We start from the raw sequence: 18,181 nt of genomic DNA on the forward strand, positions 1-18,181 counted from the left end.
GTAGAGAATTCCACAGGTTCACCACTCTCTGGGTGAAGAAATTCCTCCTCATTTCTGTCCTAAATGGCTTGCCCCTTATCTTTACACTGTGGCCCCTGGTTCTGGACTCCCCTGCCATCGGGAACATCCTTCCTGCATCTAGTCTGTCTAGTCCTGTTAGAATTTTATAAGTTTCAATGAGATCTCCTCTCATTCTTCTAAACTCCAGCGAGCATAAGCCCAATCGACCCAATCTCTCCTCATACGTCATTCCTGCCATCCCAGGTATCAGTTTTGTGAATCTTTGCTGAACTCCCTTCATGGCAAGAACATCCTTCCTCCGATAAGGCGACCAAAACTGCACACAATACTCAAGGTGTGGTCTCACCAAGGCCCTGTACAACTGATGAAATCGGGGACAAAACCTAAACACTTATACTTCTGAGGTGGCGAATGGGAAATTATACCGTCCCATCTTGAGAGGATAAGAGCAAGTGCTTGAAAAAGCCAGTTTAACATTTTTACATAGGACTAGTTTCATACCAGTATGACACTACCAATAATATGCAGGGGTCTTGTCAAATGTTAAGATTATTTGAGGGAATGTGGAAGGGTGGCTACTATTAATTTACATTTTCTAGACTTAATCCTGGGGCATATACTGATGATGTGTCACTCTACGTGACTGGTATATCCTTTGAAATTGGTCCTTTTATTGGCCTTCCTGGTTTTCCTTTGGATACCAATAAGTGTAAATGCATTTGCTCTTGGTTGTGTATTGGTGCATCCCTGTCCTGTAGCAGTAGAAGGAACTACCGGCAGTTGTGATCTTGATGCCCATGTAGAAGATGGCCCAGTTGGAGATGATTATGTATGCTATCTTGGACTACTATGGGTAATATTTCCAGTGCTATAATTTCTGTTTCTACAATATTACCAGTTGCCCTGGATGTGGGGGATTGTACTTTTGCCAGATGACATTGCCATGTCTCTTGTAATTTGGAAAGTAGACAAAACCACACCCTTAGTAGAGTGCTTTTGTAATTAGTTTGCTTTGTTTGCTCAACTATGATCCTGATCTTCTGGACAGTAATAGTGTACTTGCTTGAGATTAAACTTAAAACGTCCATTTGGTTGCATAGCTATCTGATAACGCCCCCCCCCCCATTACATTTTGCTGTGTATGTTCAATAGAATGTTTAACTTGACTCTGCAATTTTTTTTTAAGAACATCAGACAAACATAAAATCTATTCCAAGAATGGCCATTAGGAAAGGCCAGCTCCCTAAGTGATTGACAGAAGTGGCTTTAAACACCTATCTAAGGCATTAAAACTCATCAACCAGTTGACAAAGTCCAATTGTGTTGATCTTCTCTCTGTAATACCCCAGTAGTGAATGTTGGTTGCTTTCTCTTCCATCTCCTACTTGCCTGTCAGTAGGGGGATAATCCAACATGTTGTAAAAGTATGAGGCCCAATATTGTTGGACTTGTAGCGAGGAAGACTGTCCAAAGGATATTCCATTTTAAAGGAAATATTCTCTTGGCTCAATGAGTGTGTCTTCTCATCAAGGAGATTTTAGTTTCACAGTTTTTCTACTACCTTACAATATCATAGTCCTGGTTCTGTGAATCCTGTATGATACAGGTGTTAGATTAGGGTTTAAAATAATACGGCAGGAAGAAGGGAAAAAGATAAAACCGGAAGAAGGAAAGCAAAAGGGACCAGGAGTTTTTTTTAAAAAACAATTGAAGGGTAATAATTAAAGATAAAGGTACTTGAATGGGGGGGGAAAAAAATTCAATGAGCTAAAAATGGAACTAACTCGGATAAACTAGTAAGAAAAATTGGTAAATAAGGCCGCACACAAACAATAGAAAATGTTCAACAGGCGATGCTTAGAGTACAGACTAGACATATTCCCACAAGAAGTGATATTTATACCATAGATATTCAGTTTGAGTTTTCTGCTATACTAGTATGGTAGGTCTGCAATTTAGAAAAGTATTGGTTTAAAGTAATTGATTTGTTCCTGATTTCTGTGTGACTTTGGAAGACTGTAGCTGTAAAATAAAATTTATGTTTAGGATCTGTAGAATATGACCATAAAATCAGTTATATAGTGTGAAATTAGTGGCTACTTCACACCATATATGGCGTTTCTTTGGAAATTTACCTCCTTTGGTCATCGTGTGCCTTGCCTTTCTGTTGACACCTACTTGATGTTGGCATAAAGCCTCAACTTCTTGGTAATTGGCAGTGAGTGCAACATGCTTTAATACCTCTGACAGTTGCCAAAATTTAAGTGATGCATTGTCTGGCAGTGTTGCTTTAGCTTCTTGAGTGTTGTTGGAGCTGCACTCATCCAGGCAAGTAGAGAGTATTCCAGCACACTCGTGACTCGCCTCCCGACAAGGCTTTGCGGAGTCGGGAGGTGAGTCACTCACTGCAGAATACCCAGCCTCTGACCTACTCTTGTAGCCACAGTATTTAAGTGTATAATATACCAGTTAAGTTTCTGGTCAATTATGATTGAGGGAGAATGCTGGCTATGACATCAGGGGAGCCCCCAATTAATGCCTTGGGTTTTTTAATGTCCATCTGAACTTCCGTAACGGGCAGATGGGATTTTGATTTAATGTTTCTCAGGGTAGCATTCCAACAATGTAGCGCTCCCTCAGTATCCCACTGGAATGTCAGCATAGATTATCTGCTTTGTGCCTGGTGTCAGGTTTGAACCCAGAACTTCCTGATTCATAGGGAAGAGCATTGCCAGCTGACTCTAGAGTTCACTCAGTGTATAACTATCTTTCCAGTGCATGTTGACAGATAAAAATAGTCCAATGTTAAATGGATTAACATCTCTATTAAAATAGCAGACTGCAGAATGTTGCATAAATGTGATGAGCATTTGTCTGGTAATATCACCGACAGTAATGTCTAAGCTTTTGTCTCAACAGGTAATATAACACTATTTAAAAAAAAAAAAAAAAAACTTAATTACAGCGGGGAGGTTTGCTAGTGCTGTTGGGGAGGGTTTAAACTAGCTTGGCGGGGGATGGGCACCAGCATATAGGAGTAGAATGGAGGAGTAAGGTGCCTAAGAGTGAGTGTGTTGGATAGTACTGGAGAAGAAAGTAGTATTAGAGGTGGAAGTAGTGCCATATTAGAGGAGCAGACTAAGAAAGATTACGAAAAAGTCAAAAATGGGTTTAGAATGCATGTACGTAAATGCACAAAGTGTGGTGAATAAGGTTGGTGAGCTACAAGCACAATTAGCGGGTGGCAATAACGGAAACGTGGCTTAAAAGCAGTGAGGACTGGGCACTTAATATTCAAGGGTACAAGGTGTTCAGAAAAGATAGGGAAGGAAAAAAGGGAGGTGGGGTGGCAAATATCGATTGGGATAATGCTAGGGTAAAGGGGAAGGAGGGGAATGAATTTCAGAAACGTGTTCAGGAAACTTTCCTTGACCAGTATGTTCTTGGCTCAACTAGGAAGGAGGCATTGTTGGATCTGGTGCTGGGGAATGAGGTGGGCCAGGTCGACCAAGTGTCTGTGGGAGAACACTTGGGTGCAAGTGATCATCGTATCATAAGATTTTGATTAGCAATGGAGAGGAGCAAGGAACAATCTAGAGTGGAACTTCCAAACTGGAATAGGGCTAACTTCAATGGGATGCGAAAGGATCTAGCCAGGGTAAAATGGAACCAAAGACTGACAGGAAAAACTGTAACGGAACAATGGGTGATCTTTAAGGAGGAGATGTTCCAAGTACAGGCTAGGTACATTCCAACAAGAGGGAAGGGTAAGGGAACCAAAGCAAGGGCTCCTTGGATGATGAGGGAGATCGAGAAGATGATGAAACAAAAAAGAGGGTGTATGATGCATGTCAGGTGAATTCTTCAAGGGCGAACCAGGCCAAATACAATAAGTTGAGGGGTGAAGTGAAGATGAAAATAAGATCGGCAAAGAGAGAATATGAGAGTAGAATGGCGGTTAACATAAAAGGGAACCCAAAAATCTTCTACCGGCATGTAAACAGTAAGCGGGTAGTAAGAGGCGGGGTGGAGCCTATTAGGGACAAAGAAGGTGATATATGCTTAGAGGCGCAGGGCAAGGCTAGAATACTGAATGAGTACTTTGTATTGGTGTTTACTAAGGAGGTGGATGCTGACAAAAGATCGGTAGAAGTGGAAAAGGTAGAAGCAATGGAAGGGGTGAAAATTGATAGACAGGATGTACTAGAAAGGCTGGGTATGTATAGAGTGGACAAGTCGTCTGGTCCAGATGGCTTGCATCCCAGGTTGCTAAGGGAATTGGGGGAGGAGATAGCGGAAGGGCTTGCCATAATTTTCCAATCTTCCCTAGATGAGGGAGAGGTGCCTGAGTATTGGAAAGTGGCAAATGTGACAGTTGTTCAAAGGATGCAAGGACAATCCCAGTAACTACAGGCCGGTCAGTTTAACATCAGTGGTGGATAAAGTTTTAGAAACAATAATTGAGGAAAAAATTAAAGGGCACTTGGAGAGATTTAAGCTAATTAAGGAGAGCCAACACAGATTTGCAAAAGGCAGAACGTGTTTGACTAATCTAATTGAATTTTTTGACAAAGTAACAGGGAGGATTGATGAAGGGAATGCAATGGATGTTTTGTACATGGATTTTAGGAAGACGTTTGACAAAGTACCACATAGAAGGCTGGTTAACAAAATTGAGGCTCATGGAATAGGTGGATCAGTGGCAGCTTGGATAAGGAATTGGCTATTGGATAGAAAACAGCGAGTTGTGGTAAATGGCTGTTTTCAGACTGGAGGATGGTAGACAGTGGTGTTCCCCACGGGTCAGTGCTGGGGCCACTGCTTTTTGTGATTTATATATAAATGATGACTTGGATATTTGAATACAGAGTAGAATTTCTAAATTTGCCGATGACACCAAACTTGGTGTGGCAAACAGTGAGGATGATACCAATCAACTGCAACAGGACATAGAAAGGCTAGCAGAATGGGCAGACAAGTGGCAGATGGAATTTTAATAGAGAAGTGTGAGGTGATGCATTTTAGCAGAAGGAACAGGGAGAGGCAATATACACTTAATGGCACAGTTTTAAAGAGTGTGCAGGGACAGAGGGACCTGGGAGTTGATGTGCATAGGTCCCTGAAGGTGGCACGACACATTGAGAGTGGTTAGCAAAGCATATGGGATCTTGGGTTTCCTAAATAGAGGTATTGAGTACAAAAGTAGAGAAGTTATGCTGAACCTTTATAAAGCGCTGGTTAGGCCACAACTGGAGTATTGCATCCAGTTCTGGTCGCCACACTTTAGGAAGGATGTGAAGGCCCTTGAGAGGGTGCAGAGGAGATTTACCAGAATGGTTCCAGGGATGGGAGATCTTGGCTACAAGGACAGGTTGGAGAAGCTGGATTTGTTTTCATTCGAGCAAAGGATGTTGAGGGGTGATTTGATAAGAGGTGTACAGATTATGACGGGTTTGGATAGGCTAGATGGGGAAAGGCTGTTCCCACTAGTTGATGGTACAAGGACTCGGGGACACCGATTTAAGGTTTTGGGCAAGAGATACAGGGGGGATGCGAAGGAAATCTTTTTTACGCAGAGTGGTGAGGACCTGGAACTCGCTGCCGACGGAAGTGGTGGAAGAGGGGCGACACAAATGTTCTCGAGGGGAGACTGGATAGGCACATGAGGAAAATAAACTTGCAGGGCTACGGGGATAGAGCAGGGGAATGAGACTGACAGGATCGCTCCACAGAGAGCCGGCACGGACTCGATGGGCCAAATGGCCTCCTTCTGTGCCGTTATGACTCTAACTCTATGATACGGTAATTGCTACAGAGCCTTATTATCCTCGTTAGAAGATGGCTGATAGTCTTGAACCTTGTATCATTTGCCAACTTCTGGCTTTTGGTGTAAGGATCTGACATCTGTCTTTGGATCCTATAAGTGAAGGTCCATTAAGGTTCATAACATATCCCATGACTGGGACAAAGAGTGGTGTTTTATTGTCATTTCTCTTTATGCTTCATCTTAATTATTCTGTGCTGTCACTTATATGTAATTGTTCAAAATTGGGTTAAACCAAATTAAAAATGGGCAATGCTCTGTAGTTTCATCTGAAAATATCTTAAGGAAGGGCCAATATGCTCATGGATGAGATATACCTAAATCATTAATAGGATGCCAAGTTTGAGCGTTCGGTGGAGATAAATCTGTTAATGGACCTCACATAAGTAGCCATATATTGGGGAGTGCTGAAGTGTGTCATCTTTCAGATGAGATGTTAAACTAAGATCCCATCTTCTTGATCTGATTCAGGTGGATAGCATAGACTCATAGAATGATACAGCGCAGGAGGCCATTTGGTCCATCGTGCCTGTGCTAGCTCTTTGACAAAGCTATCCATTAGTCCCACTCCCCTACTCTTTTCCACATTGCCCAGCAAATTTTTCCTCCAAGTATTTATCCAATTCCCTTTTGAAAATTATTATTGAATCTGCTTCCACCAGCCCCTCAGGCAGTGCATTACATATTATTTCAACTTACTGCATTTTTCTTCATGTCACCTCTGGTTCTTTTGCCAATTACCTTAAATCTGTGTCTCTGGTTACTGACACTGGAAACAGTTTCTCCTTATTTACTCTATCAAAACCCTTCAAGATTTAGAACTCCTCTATCAAATCACCCCTTAACCCTCTCTGCTCCAAGGAGAAGAATCCCAGTTTCTCCAGTCTCTCCACCTATCTTTCATCCCTGGTACCAATCTAGTGAATCTCCGCTGCACCTTCTCTAAGGCCTTGACATCCATCCTGGTGCCCAGAATTGACCTCAATGTTCCAGCTGGGGCCTAACCAGTATTTTATAAAGGTTTAGCATAACTTCATTGCTTTGGACTCTATGCTTCTATTTATAAAGCCAAGAATCTCGTATGCCTTTTTAACAGTCTTCTCAACTCGTCCTGCCACCTTCAAAGACTTGTGTACGTACACCCCCAGGCCTCTCAGTTCCTGCACCCCTTTTAAAATTGTACCATTTAGTTTATATTGTGTCTCCTCATTCGTCCTATTAAAGATACTGTGGCACTATTTGAAGAGCAGGAGTTTTTCTCAATATCCTGGCCAACCTACCTTCCTCAACTAACACTACCAAAAAGCAGATTAGTTGGTCATGCATTTAATTGCTGTTTGTGAAATTTTTCTGGGTCAAAAATGGCTGTGCATTTGTCTACGTAACAACGGTCATTGTAAATCATAGTAATTCATTGTATATGAAGCGTTTTGGGTCACTGGAGAGATGTGATAAGGCATTATATAAATGTTAGTCTTACAGTAATGGGTAGGGATTTCTTATCCAGCCTATTTATATTTGGAAGGGCGGAAGTTTTAGGTCATGAAAATCTGGGATATGTGAATGAGGATTAAACATACCATATAATGGTAATGGGTGTCTATATGTGATGATGGATGATGCACAGTGTATAACAATGGGGATCAGATATCAATGGGGATTAAACATTTTTTATGTGTTGTGTTGATAAGGACTAAGCAAAACACAGTAGGTTTAAACCTGATTAATAGCTTAATCTTCAAAAAGGAGAAGTGGATATGCTCGATAAACCTCCACTACACTCTGGGTGAGGGAGGCAAAAATCAGCCAATGTCCTTACTCATGATTTCTACCTAGTTGTATGTATGGCCAAGATTGGGCATAGGCAGTCAAATTGCCTTTTTAAACTCATGATCTATGAAGAATGGCCACTTAGGCGAGTTACTGGAAGGCTATCTGCAACCATTGAATCATACCACAGCATGAATTACCACCTTCAAGAGAAGAATGGAGAAAATCCAGGGGGAATAGTACTTGGGTTGTAAAATCTAAAAATATCTCTGTGCAACAATAACAGAGATACAACTCTGAAAATACATGTCAAGTGTTTCTATGCTGTTAATTTCCATTATTGCAGTGCACTTTGTCTTGAGGAAATAACTGAATGTTTCAAAACATGGTGGTCACAAATAAACTGCTTACTTCTAATCTTATTACCGTTCAAATACTATTGTGCCATAGGCTAAATTCAGCTTTTGTTTCAACACATGTTCCACTGAATAAATACCTACCACTTTACAGTAGTGCTTAAAGTAGATTTAAAGCAGGATGCATACTAAACAGATCACCAGTAATTCTGCTCTTAAATAGTGTGAATGTAAAGGTTACAGTTTAATTGTCTTCATGTAATTGTACAGAACATTTGATCCTGTGTTAATAGCTGTGGTTGACATTTTTTGTGACTTGGATGTGTTTGATGTTACTTCTAATGAGAAAGGGTTGAAATATTCTGCTCTAGCTGACACTTTCTGTAAAAATGTGCTTCTGTAAAAGAGTAAGTTCTAGCAAGGGTTGTCTTAAAGGTTGGCCGTAGCTTTGTTTTCTAATAAGGGAGACCCAAATGATAGACTCTTGTCAGCAATGTTACAGTGAGGGTCTGTTGTATTTTCTGGGAGAATAATTATCTGGTACAGCACAGCTCAGTATGGTAAAACAGAAATGCCTAACAAAAAAATCTAAGGTAATACGTTATGTATAACAATGCAATGTAAATCATTAACTGGTATTTCATAATGTGCTGAAATATGTTTTCTGTTAACAGGCAGATGTCAATAATTTGAAGAACTTCCTTTCTGCTTTAAGGCTGGCTCACCGAGGTAGTGAAATAGATACTATACCATTGTCCAACCTGGCTCCAGCTAAGACCTCTGAGGTTGAAAAGCCAAAAGCCAAAATGGTAATCACATCTCGAAAGGATTATCCTCTCACCACAAACTTCCCTTACTCTCTCGAATTTCTACAGGTGTCCTACTGTAAACTAGCACGTGTGGATATGCGTATGCTTTGCCTTCGAAAACTACGGAAGCTGGATCTTAGCAATAATCACATACGCAAACTTCCAGCTACCATCGGGGATCTTGCTTGTCTGTCTGAGCTTGTTTTGCACAATAACCACTTGGAGACATTCAGTGTTGCATTGTGTAGCTCCACATTGCAGAAATCACTGCAGTTTTTGGATTTGAGCCACAACAGATTGCGTGCTCTGCCTGTTCAGTTCTGTCAACTACAAGAACTCATTCATCTAAAACTTGATGACAATGAGTTACTCCAGCTTCCTTACAAGATTGGACAGCTAACTAAACTGCGCTTCCTCTCGGCAGCACGCAACAAATTGCCTTATCTTCCATGTGATTTCCAGAGGTTGTGCCTTGAGAATGTGGATCTATTTGGAAACCTTTTTGAACAGCCTAATCCTCTGGCTCCGACAATTCAGCTGCAGATTCCAATGACCCTGTTAGAGACTGCAGCAAGAGCAACGATAAATTACAGGTAAGGGACTTTAACAAAAAATAAATAAAATAGATGCAGCATTTAATAATGGGTCAGCCCATTAGCCTAGCAGCAGCATCGCTTGGTTTCAAGTCTGCAGATTTAATAAGAGCTGACCACAATACAAATGTGTTTCCCTTCTAAGCCAAATACTGGATGGATACACAAAGATTATCAGTATTTCAGCACAGGGAGAGCATCAAACTACAGATATAAATGTGATTGTTTTTGAGCTGCGCTCTCCTGTTGAATTGTAGCCAAATGATTCACAGTATTCTGTTACTTCTGCAATCTACGATGTTGATTCTAAACACATAATTACTTTGAGAGAAGAGTTATTTTTAACTGGCAATTTTAAGCTTATAAGAATATAAGCACCAAAAACCCATGTCTGTGGAAGGTGCTCAATGAATAAAAATTAACAATCATTTTACTTAAAAATCCAGAGCAAAATTGATTATTGTACTATTTTTAAAGTTTTTTAAAGCCCCTCCAGCTTGGAAGAATAACCTGCACTACTATTGCTCCCAAATATCTCCGACAATACCCTCCATCCGGTAGGTGCTGACTCATATATTTTAGGTATAGTTTCAAAGATGTCAGCAGATTTCCAATACCTGTCCAATTGGCTGGACAGCAATTGTCAGCAGGTTATTTGACCTTCGACTATGGGAGGGCACTGAGCTGACCATATTTCTGTCCTCACTGATGTTTACACATGTATACTTTCCAGCAGAAGTCACTAGGCAGCAATTGGGATTTGTGAAGTCTGGTTGATTTTTCACACACCCCCTCCAACCCATCCTTTCCATCAGCCTTAGCCCAAGGGTCTCCAAACAGATTGTCTGCAATGTCACCCTAGCTGAGATCAGTTAACACATCCTAGACCTGGGATCTTCCTTGTGATGCCATTGACCAATCGAGCTGTTGAAGCTCCCAAGGTCAGGCATTTAGTCGGCTCTGTCAAACTGGAAGTGCATTTTTACATTGAGAATTGTTGGTTTCTAGGTGGATGTGGCAACAAATTAATGAGGCTGATATGAGGTTAGGTGAATTTGAATGTTGGGGAAAGCTTGGATTCAAACCCATGACTTGGATTGGGAATCTGACATTCAAATGGTACTGAGCTGCCTAAAAATATTTTTTTGTATATTAAAAAAAAATAGAAAACAAAAATGACACTATGATATGTTGCTTCAGTAGCTTGCTAACTCAGCAGCACTCTGCATCCGGTTATGTAAATGTGTAACAATATGTGGAAGCTCAGAATAAGCCAACTTTGTGACTTATTCACTGCACTGTCGATTTATACCCAGCAGCTAAATGGCCTGGAATGGAGTCCAGTTATGGTTTTGGATGCATTGTGTTGTTTGAGACTTGGTTAATTTGCATCTTGTATGGTGCTTAAGCTCTTTTAATGTTTTACCTTTTTAACTAATTGCATTTTTTTTCTTGTAAAGAATTGCTTATGGACCACATATCCTTCCAGCTCACCTGTGTCGAGATCTGGATTTGACTAAAATATGCCTTTGCAGAAGACCTTGCCTGAACTCTTTCATTCAAGTGGTTGTAAATCTGAACTTGCACCAGGTTTCCCATACTGTGGTCCTTGTGGACAACATGGGTGGCACTGAGGCCCCAATTCTCAGTTACTTCTGTTCGTTAACTTGTTACTCGGAGTTCCTTGACAAATATCAACAACGCAACAGATGATGAGTGCGAAATACTGTAACTAAATGGTAGGTTGCAGAATATTTCCCAAATGTATTCATTTTAGGAATTTGTATTAATTTAAGAGATGAGCAAAAGCCTCAATGTACTTGATGGCTGCTTATCCAACATATCCAGCATTGGTGCATACTCCTGTGGTGAGTGAAGTTCAACAAAATGTACATTTTAAGAACACCACTAAAAACTATTTGGACTCCAAATCAGCAAGTGGGTATTGCAGTCTTGCTGGGAGAAAACTTTAAACTTGAAAAGGTTTACGTTTTAAGTCTCGAGTTGAAATGACGTTCAGCAGTTTGGGTACTATATTTTGTAATCTTGGGACACTTTTATTAAGCCTGTTTGACAGGAAAACTTGTATTCGTGTTTGAAACCAATACTTTTTTACGAATAAAATTTAAGTGGACTTTGAGACTGTGTATAGATTAAGTCACGCATAATAACAAGTTTATATAAAGGAGCACAACATTATTAATTGTATATAGATCACTGGGTCTTTCCTACAGCAGCGTTTAAACCTGAAGTATACAGTTGTCTTTTTTTATTGACAAGACTGTAATGTATAAGAAATTTGTTCCCGTGTATGTGCATTTTCATTTATATTTAATAAAAATTAACTTAATTTGGCGTTGTCCACTAAAATTACACCAGACAGACCAATATTAAGACGAGTTATAATTCTTGGAAATTTTTACATTTTAATTATTTTTGCAATCCTGTTTCAGCACCAAAAATGATTTTCTATAAGAGGAAAATGTGTTGCTTCTTGCAGTTTAGATGTGTTGAGAATTTACTCAGTGGCGTTGGTAGATCTAGTTTCAAGACATCAAACATTCTGTACTTTCCAGTTCGAGCAGCACTTGTGGTTAAACTATGATTGTGATCTTGCGTGAATCAGCGCTTCTCTGCACTTGACCAATAGAATGACTTGTTTGGCCATCAACGCTGTCAACTCCTCACAGTTCCTAGATGTGAGCTTTTCAACCACAAGTTACATACCTGAGGCACTACTTCCTGTCAAAAACATCAATGTATTTGTGACAAATTCCATCTGCCACACAGGACAGTGTTTCCATGCTTCAGTCGGTGTTTATTGTTCTGAGACCACTGATGCTTTGTTTTACCAATTTTATTCACTTATTAGTTGATCTCCCACGGTGCTGCACACGAGTTTACTACACTTGGTCTTGTCAGGTGACACGGGGTTGATTGGTATGGGGGGGGAGGGGAATAACTGGACCAGGGCCTGCAGAACGATGGATATGTAGTGGTTTGTGTAGATCGCCACTAAATAAGAGAGTTTGACTTCGACGAACTATTAAGTTATTTATTTACAAGAACAGACTAATTACATCAGGTAAGATGGCTGACTAGGAGCACGGTGGTGTAGGTCTTGTCCCAGCGGGGATTCCACGAGGAATGAGTTCGCAGTCCTGTGGGGAGCGTGATGACGTCATCACGCTCTGCTGTGTGTTCCCGCGCTTTGGAAGTCGCGTCGCCACGTCGTTGCGTCAGCACGTCTCCCGGTACGGAGGCTAGCCGTTGAGGCCGAGGTCGCGAGGCCGGGCTGTGCCGGCGGCCGTCTTGGAAGACCTAGTCGGGCCGGCGCGCGTGCGTCACGTGATGCATGACGTCAGCGCGTTAGGTCGCCTCTTAAAGGGGCAACGGCCCAACAGGTAAGTTATACATACATAAGTAAGTTAAGTACATACAGTTAGGTAAGTTAAAGGGAATTATGTGTCTCAATGTAAGGGACAACCAGTGGTACCGCCACATAGGCCCCCCCAGAATTCGCTTTAACGAAAGTCCAAGGTTGAGATGGTCTGACGAGCTGGTGGTCACGGCGGTCGTGCTGTCTCGACTTGGTAGGCGAGGTATGAAGATGCTGCTCGTGAGCGGATCCTTACACGCGTCGTGGCGAATAAAACGTACCCGTCAGGCGAAGGACCGTGGAGACGTGCGAAACAGCAGGCCTTGTCAGTGACGGGCAGGTTGGGCGGACGCGGGCGATGTCTCCGTTGGCTGGTGAGCGAAACCTTCAGGAGGCTGGAACGCACGGAACAGTGCGTGCCATAGTGCTACGACATGAACAGAACGGAGGGTGAAAAGTTGCTGTGTTGATCTGTGATCAGAGCAACTTCCACGTGTTGATTGCGGCCGCAGGATGCCCGTTGGACCCGTCCTCGCTGTATACAGCTTCAATAGACATTTGCATTTGTTAAAAGGGAAAACTGGAGAAAGGGCGGCAACGGTCCAGGTTGTTGTTGCTTTCAGGAGGGGTTAACTCTGCCTGGAGGGCGGCAACACTTGTAACTGTTGTAAATTTAGGAGAAACAACCAGGAGGGCGGCACGCTTTTTGTTCACGCCGAATCGTGTAGTAGGTAACACAACCAGCAGGCTGAAGGGCTGGTGCGTCGGCGGCGGAGGAGTCGTCGTCGGTGTTCGAGGGATGGGTTCGCGAGGGATGGGTCCTCGTGGTTCGCGAGGGATGGGTCCTCGTGCGCGAGGAGTGCGTCCTCGTGTTTTGCGGGGGTGAGTCCTCGTGGTATCCCCGCGGGGCGCGCTCCGATCTTGTGGGCCCGAACATGCTGTACCCCGCGCTTGGAGAGATGTATACTTGCTGTTGCTTTGGATGTAGAGGCGGACGATCCGTGTGGCGGTAGAAGAGTCGAATACGGAGACCGTGAGCACGTGCGTGGTCTGTGCCGCATCGATGTTCTCGGCGAACAGGGCTTCTACCTGCATAAAGCACGAGGGAGACCGTGCCTCCCTGGATTGCGGTAGCGACAGCAGAACGGCTGATGCTTCCATAGCGTGTTTCGTTTGTGAAAGACGTTCACAAACCCACCAATTGTAGCGCTGGTGGATGAAGGTTGCCGTTGGTCGTGCTCTAACTTTGAAATGGTTCGTGGAAAAAGGGGCTCACCTCCAAGCTGCGCTTCCGTTGCGAAGACGTTCGCAAGGACGGGGTCGCTTTTGGTGGAATCGGTGTTAGGCGGTTGCTGTTCCGTGGTTCGTCGGTTGTGCGTTGGTCGTCTTTTGGGAAGACGAGGGTCAGGCTGCGCGTTGCTACCGTGAAAATCGTTCACGGATACGGGTTCACCAATTGTAGCTTTGGAATTGATGAGCTCCAGTACTCACGTTGTAGGATCACCAATGTAACGTTGGAATTGATGTACTCCCGTACTCACGTCGTAGGGTCACCAATGTAGTGGTTTGTGTAGATCGCCACTAAATAAGAGAGTTTGACTTCGACGAACTATTAACAAGTTATTTATTTACAAGAACAGACTAATTACATCAGGTAAGATGGCTGACTGTAGGAGCACGGTGGTGTAGGTCTTGTCCCAGCGGGGACTCCACGAGGAATGAGTTCACAGTCCTGTGGGGAGCGTGATGACGTCATCACGCTCTGCTGTGTGTTCCCGCGCTTTGGACGTCACGTGATCGTCGCCGCGTTTGCCCTCGCTTGTGGCGTCGCATGACCGCGTCGTTGCGTCAGCGCGTCTCCCGGTACGGAGACTGGCCGTTGAGGCCGAGGTCGCAAGGCCGGGCTGTGCCGGTGCTTGCCGCGGGGGCGGAAGATCGCGTCGCTCCCGTCGGCTGGCCGATGCGGCCGAAGTCGCAGTAGGCCAGGCTGTGCCGGCGGCCGTCTTGGAAGACCGAGTCAGGCCGGCGCGCGTGCGTCACGTGATGCATGACGTCAGCGTGTTAGGTCGCCTCTTAAAGGGGCAACGGCCCAACAGGTAAGTTATACATACATAAGTAAGTTAAGTACATACAATTAGGTAAGTTAAAGGGAATTATGTGTCTCAATGTAAGGGACAACCAGTGGTACCGCCATATATCTAAGAATTACCTCACTGAGCCTAATAATGAATTATGTTTTGGATAATTACCTTGCCTGAGTTCAGTATTGAATTTATGAATATTATTTTAGAATTGGCTCACCTTTCTGGTGCTCATGATTCATTTTTGGCCCATTTTCTCTAAGATTCCTTGGATTCACTGACGATGCAAGATATTTCACAGTCAGTCTAAGTGGGGGCAGACACACGGGACCGGTGAGCGGGCAATCATGCCCGATGGGTGACCAAAAATGTAATGGAAAAAATTATTAACCAGCATAGATAAAGTAGAGGAAATTCCAGTGAAAGGTTGTTTTGAAATTCTTCTCTCTGACCTCTCACTGCCACGTTACTGAGCAAGGGTGGAAGAACAGTTCAACAGCGCGGTGGGAGCGGGCCCAACGGTGGGGAAATTATTTTGTAAAAAATGTATTGGAGCATATTTAATATTTGTGTATCTAACATGTAAAATTCTTCTCTCCCGCCTCGGAATTTGTTAACTGGCACAGCAGAAAAGATGGCAGAAGCTTGAAAGTAAAGGGAGATTGCTGTGTCGTGCCATCAATGGCCAGAGAAAATCCTATTGGAGCTTTATATACATGTGTTTCAGGCAAAGTATTTGTAAACATAACTGGTTGGTGTGGACACATTTAACATGCACACCTATGTAGGATGTGTTTACATAGGGCATTTTAATAGAAGACATGACAGACACCAACTTTAATGCTTGTAACTGAATCACGTCTTTATTGCCCTATCGGTTAGAAATTATTTTGAAGCGTCGTCTTAAACTGGAAGGGATAATCATCAGTCAATGTATAAAAGCAACTGGGGGTCGCCAATGACCATAAACTCAACTGGACTAGCCATGTGGGTATTCTGTGATACATGGCTCACGTCTTGATTACCCAAAGTCCACCACCTAAACAGCACAAGTCAGGTGGATGATGGAATAAGCTCTACTTGCTTAGATGGGTGCAACTACAACACCACTCGAGAAACTTGACACCATCCTGGACAAAGATGTCCACTTGATCGGCATCTAAACATCACCCCACCCCCCCCCCCCCATTTCACTACCAGGGAACTGTTGTCAGCAGTGTTTACTATCTACAGGTTCCACTACAGCTACTTGCCATGGCTTCTTCAGCAGCATCTCCCAAACTGCCGATCTCCACTACTTACATAGACAAAGGGCAGCAGGTGCATGGAAACAATATCACCTCTGTGTTCCCCTTCAAATCACACACACCATACTTACTTGGACATATTGCTGTTGCCTCATTGTCACTGGGTCAAAATTCTGGAACTCCCTACCACACAGTATTTTGGGAGCACCATCACCACATAGTCTGCAGCAGTCCAAGAAGGCCCACCATCACCACCACAGTGCAACTTGAGATGGGGGTAAAAGCCAGCCTTGCCAGCGACTCTCACATCCGAGAATAAAAATTAATTAACTGGATAAAATGGCAATTTATTGCTAATCCAGACCACCAAAATTAATCTACCATGGCTAGAACCACCCAAAGGGAATGGCTAATAATCATCCCAATTGTAATTTTCTTCATATATTAGGTAGCATATTGAGCAAAGACAACAGCAACAAAAGTGTCTCATTAAATTAACTTTGTTTCCTGAGAGCATAAGGAGAATTAGAGAATTTGTATTGAGGTGCCAACAGGCAAGCTAGAGCTTGCTTCAACTGTGTTTCAATATACCAGTGCTGAAACCAGATTTCACAATTATTGAAAGGAACACAAGCATTGCTGCAGCTGCACTTCAGTATCTGATATCTGTATTTAAATGTCAACAAGGGACAAAGTCCCAGATGACACTATTCTTATCCTCAGCGGAAATTGTGTGTAAAGGGTTGACACTGGTACGTGAAGCTTTTGTATCAGTACAGGATATTAAAACTAATTTTTGTTCCTTCTATAAACTTTGAAATCTGGCAAAGCAACAGCAAAAACAGAAAATGCACTACAAATCTGACTGCATCTGTAAAGAATCTTAACATTTCAGGTGTAACTCTTTATCTTTGAGTTTTCAGTTCTGATAATCATTTTAATAGTGTTGGAAAAAGGGGAGCTTGGTGAAAAGAACCAAGAGATACTCCAATCATAGGAAGGAAGTTAATTGAGTTAAATTACCTTGTAAGATTTGGATCACAGGTCACGCACAGATTACTCAAAGGGCCTTAGGAGTCATAGGTCACTTTATTAAGGATTGGCAGTTTAAGTTAAGTACAGCATGCAATCAGGATAGACATAGTAGACATTCAAACCGTAACAGATGGGAACAGTTTACTGGCCCCGGAATGGACGGCTGGGCCGACCGACGTGGAGGCAGAACGGTCTCGGATCCCTGCGGCAGCGGTCTCCTTCCTCTTTCGTCATCTCCCAAGCTGGTGGAGGTGTTGTGCTGAAGCTAGCATGGAATCCACCTCGGAGGTTATACTTGACCAGGGTGTTAAGCCGAAGCTAGCATGCATCCACCCTGGGGAAGCTATCCCCCCTTTCTGCCTCCCCAGGGAAGCTCTTCCTCTGCCTGTTTTTTCCTTTTGGCTGCCCGTTTATATACCTTATATATATTTCAGTTGACCGGTGGATACCTTGCGTCAATCATTTGTTACCCATTCAATTGTCCAATTACAGGGGAATAGATACCTATGACAAACCCCATGAGATCATACCTCCGCTTATCCCTTGTTTGGACATCTTGCACGTTCTCCGAGCCAGCTTGTTTATCATAAGGTTCCTTACTCAACCCCTTATCAGCCCACGCAAAGGCCTGTTTTGTGTTATGACCTTGCAATGACCTTAGCTCTTTGTACAACTCCCTATCTGGCGTGATTGGAATTTTTCTGTATCAGCAGCTTATCCTGGCTGCTAAGCTCAGATGAGCTTATTTGTTTTATAAAGCCATTATTTCTTTTAATTCCCAATTTCTTCCAATTTCCCACTTTTTAAAATGAAATATCTTTATTGACTTCTCACGATCGCCTCTTGACTAATCGAGCTAGTTCTTATTGCTCTCTCAATTTGGGAGTTAGTAGGGAGACTCAAATGAAGATTTCCAGCTTTCTTACAGTCCACCCCTTTGAGGGGGGAGGAGCAATCTCCAACCCCTCACACAGGTTCAATTCACTGTTCTGGTGTTCCAATTCTGCCCCGCCTGGGGTACCCTCTGTTCTATCTTGCCCTGTCTGGGGTCTCCTCTACGTTGCTT

At 43.0% G+C, this 18,181-nt stretch overlaps 1 protein-coding gene across 4 annotated transcripts in view; it reads left to right on the forward strand.

The window, feature by feature from the left end:
- lrr1 (leucine rich repeat protein 1) overlaps window positions 1-11,728 on the forward strand; it is a 29,851-nt gene extending 18,123 nt beyond the window's left edge. For all 4 annotated transcript variants that reach the window (XM_086002932.1, XM_086002933.1, XM_086002934.1 and 1 more), the window contains 2 exons: window positions 8,646-9,373; window positions 10,834-11,728. In XM_086002932.1, the coding sequence (XP_085859058.1) occupies window positions 8,646-9,373; window positions 10,834-11,086 (981 nt within the window). In that variant the 3' untranslated portion in view covers window positions 11,087-11,728. The remainder of the gene's footprint in view (window positions 1-8,645; window positions 9,374-10,833) is intronic.
- Window positions 11,729-18,181: the final 6,453 nt, after the last annotated feature.

Source organism: Somniosus microcephalus, chromosome 12 (assembly GCF_052327205.1).
Source record: "Somniosus microcephalus isolate GS21.2 chromosome 12, FLI_Smic_1.0, whole genome shotgun sequence".
NCBI lineage: Eukaryota > Metazoa > Chordata > Chondrichthyes > Squaliformes > Somniosidae > Somniosus > Somniosus microcephalus.